Source organism: Triticum urartu, chromosome 7 (assembly GCF_003073215.2).
Source record: "Triticum urartu cultivar G1812 chromosome 7, Tu2.1, whole genome shotgun sequence".
Lineage (NCBI taxonomy): Eukaryota > Viridiplantae > Streptophyta > Magnoliopsida > Poales > Poaceae > Triticum > Triticum urartu.
Window position 1 is genome coordinate 162,846,842 of NC_053028.1, and position 1,913 is coordinate 162,848,754.

General features: G+C 54.4%; 1 protein-coding gene across 1 annotated transcript; it reads left to right on the forward strand.

Moving 5' to 3' along the window:
* LOC125523365 (nudix hydrolase 21, chloroplastic-like) lies at positions 1-1,018 on the forward strand. Its single transcript, XM_048688411.1, has one exon. The coding sequence runs from the start codon at positions 236-238 to the stop codon at positions 725-727; it is 492 nt and encodes a 163-aa protein (XP_048544368.1). The 5' UTR covers positions 1-235; the 3' UTR covers positions 728-1,018.
* The last annotated feature ends 895 nt before the right edge of the window (positions 1,019-1,913 follow it).

Here is a 1,913-nt window from a genome sequence, read left to right on the forward strand (position 1 = left end):
ACCACAACCACCACCGGAGAGGCCGCGCGTGCAGATCCTATTAATAGCCCGGCATCCCCGCCCCCATCTGGCTCAAATCCATCCAGCTCCAGCTCCTCCTCCCACCGGCAGATCCAAAGATAGCGCCACCGGGCCTCCATATTTCAGACAGAGCCCCTCTCCCTCCTCCTCCTCCCTCCCCGTGGAGCTCCAAGAATCATCCGACGACAGCACCGGGCGGGTCATTGATCGTTGGATGGCGGCGATGATGGTGGCGGCGAGGCAGGGGCGCGAGCTGCAGCGGTACAGCGCCAGCACGGGCGGCCGCATCGTCGTGGGCTGCATCCCCTACCGGGTGCGCGACGACAACGGCGAGGTGGAGGTGCTGGTCATCTGCTCGCGCAAGAAGGGCGCCAGCGCGGGCGTGCTGTTCCCCAAGGGCGGGTGGGAGCTGGACGAGTCCATGGACGAGGCGGCGCGCCGCGAGGCTCTGGAGGAGGCCGGCGTGCGCGGCGAGACGGGGCCCAGCCTCGGCCGCTGGTGCTACCAGAGCCGCCGCTACGAGGCCACCTACGAGGGGTACATGTTCCCGCTGCGCGTCACCGACGAGCTGGAGCGCTGGCCCGAGATGTCCGGCCGCGGCAGGACCTGGGTCACCGTGCAGGACGCCATGGACCGCTGCCCGCACCTCTGGATGCGCGAGGCGCTCCAGCGGTTCGCCGACCGCGTCGCCGACGCCGCCTTGTAGGCGCCTCTCATCGATCGTTCTTCTCGCCGGGCGCGCCCGCGCGTGCTCCCCCGCCCTACGGTTTGTGCCGGCTGGGTTGGGCTCGACCGCGCGGCGCTGTGGCACTAGCGGTCAGGTCACAGGAACCAGAGCATTGTACTGTGACTCCTGTACATTCATTTGCTTGGGATTCGACCGGGCATGTAAATCTCACCCACTTCGCCTAATGTTTTGATATCATAATATAGGGACTGCTAGCCAAGAACCATAACTCGGTTTATTGGAGTCAGAATGACCGTTTTTTCCTCTCCATGAAACTGACTTGAGTCAAATACATTTAATTTTTTGATAATTACATTTGTTGCAAGCTTATATTGTAGTGCCTTCGAATTTTGAAACAATCAAATGGGGACAACAGCACGGGCCTACCTTATGCTCGGCATCTTAGAACATCTCTAGCAGACCTTGTATAACGTCGTGACTTGCAAAATAACCGTCAAAATACGGGTCTAAGCGGAAAATCCTGCCCGACCAGACCCCGCAAACGCGGCCGATCCATAAAAAAATTTGTGGGGCGTGGCATAATTCCCGTCCCAACCAACGAAAACGCAGGTTCCCCCCTCGACCCGTCGGCGCCCTGTATATAGGGGTAGCGGTTGGTGGTGGTGGGGGGGGGACACTTCAGCCTGCGCTTTTTCCCACTGATAACCCATAAGTATAAAGGATCGCAACAGTTTTCGAGGGTAGAGTATTCAACCCAAAATTATAGATTCAACACAAGGGAGCCAAAGAATATTCTCAAATATTAGCAGCTGAGTTGTTAATTCAACCACACCTGAAAGACTTAATATCTACAACAAAGTATTTAGTAGCAAAATAGTATGGAAGTAACGGTAACGGTGACAAAAGTAACAGTAGCAGTTTTGTAACAGTCGTAACAGTGGCAGAAAAGTAACTTAGCAAAGATCAATATGTGAGAAGCTCGTAGGCAATGGATCAATGATGGATAATTATGTTGGATGGCATTCATCATGCGATGGTTATAACATAGGGTGACACAGAACTAGCTCCAATTCATCAATATAATATATGCATGTATTCCGAATATAGTCATACGTACTTATGGAAAAAAACTTGCAGAACATCTTTTGTCCTATCCTCCTGTGGCAGCGGGGTTCTATCGGAAACTAAGGGATATTAATACCTC

Excerpts from the sequence above, each read along its gene's own strand:
- LOC125523365 (XM_048688411.1), top strand. The coding sequence starts at position 236 with ATGGCGGCGATGATGGTGGCGGCGAGGCAGGGGCGCGAGCTGCAGCGG.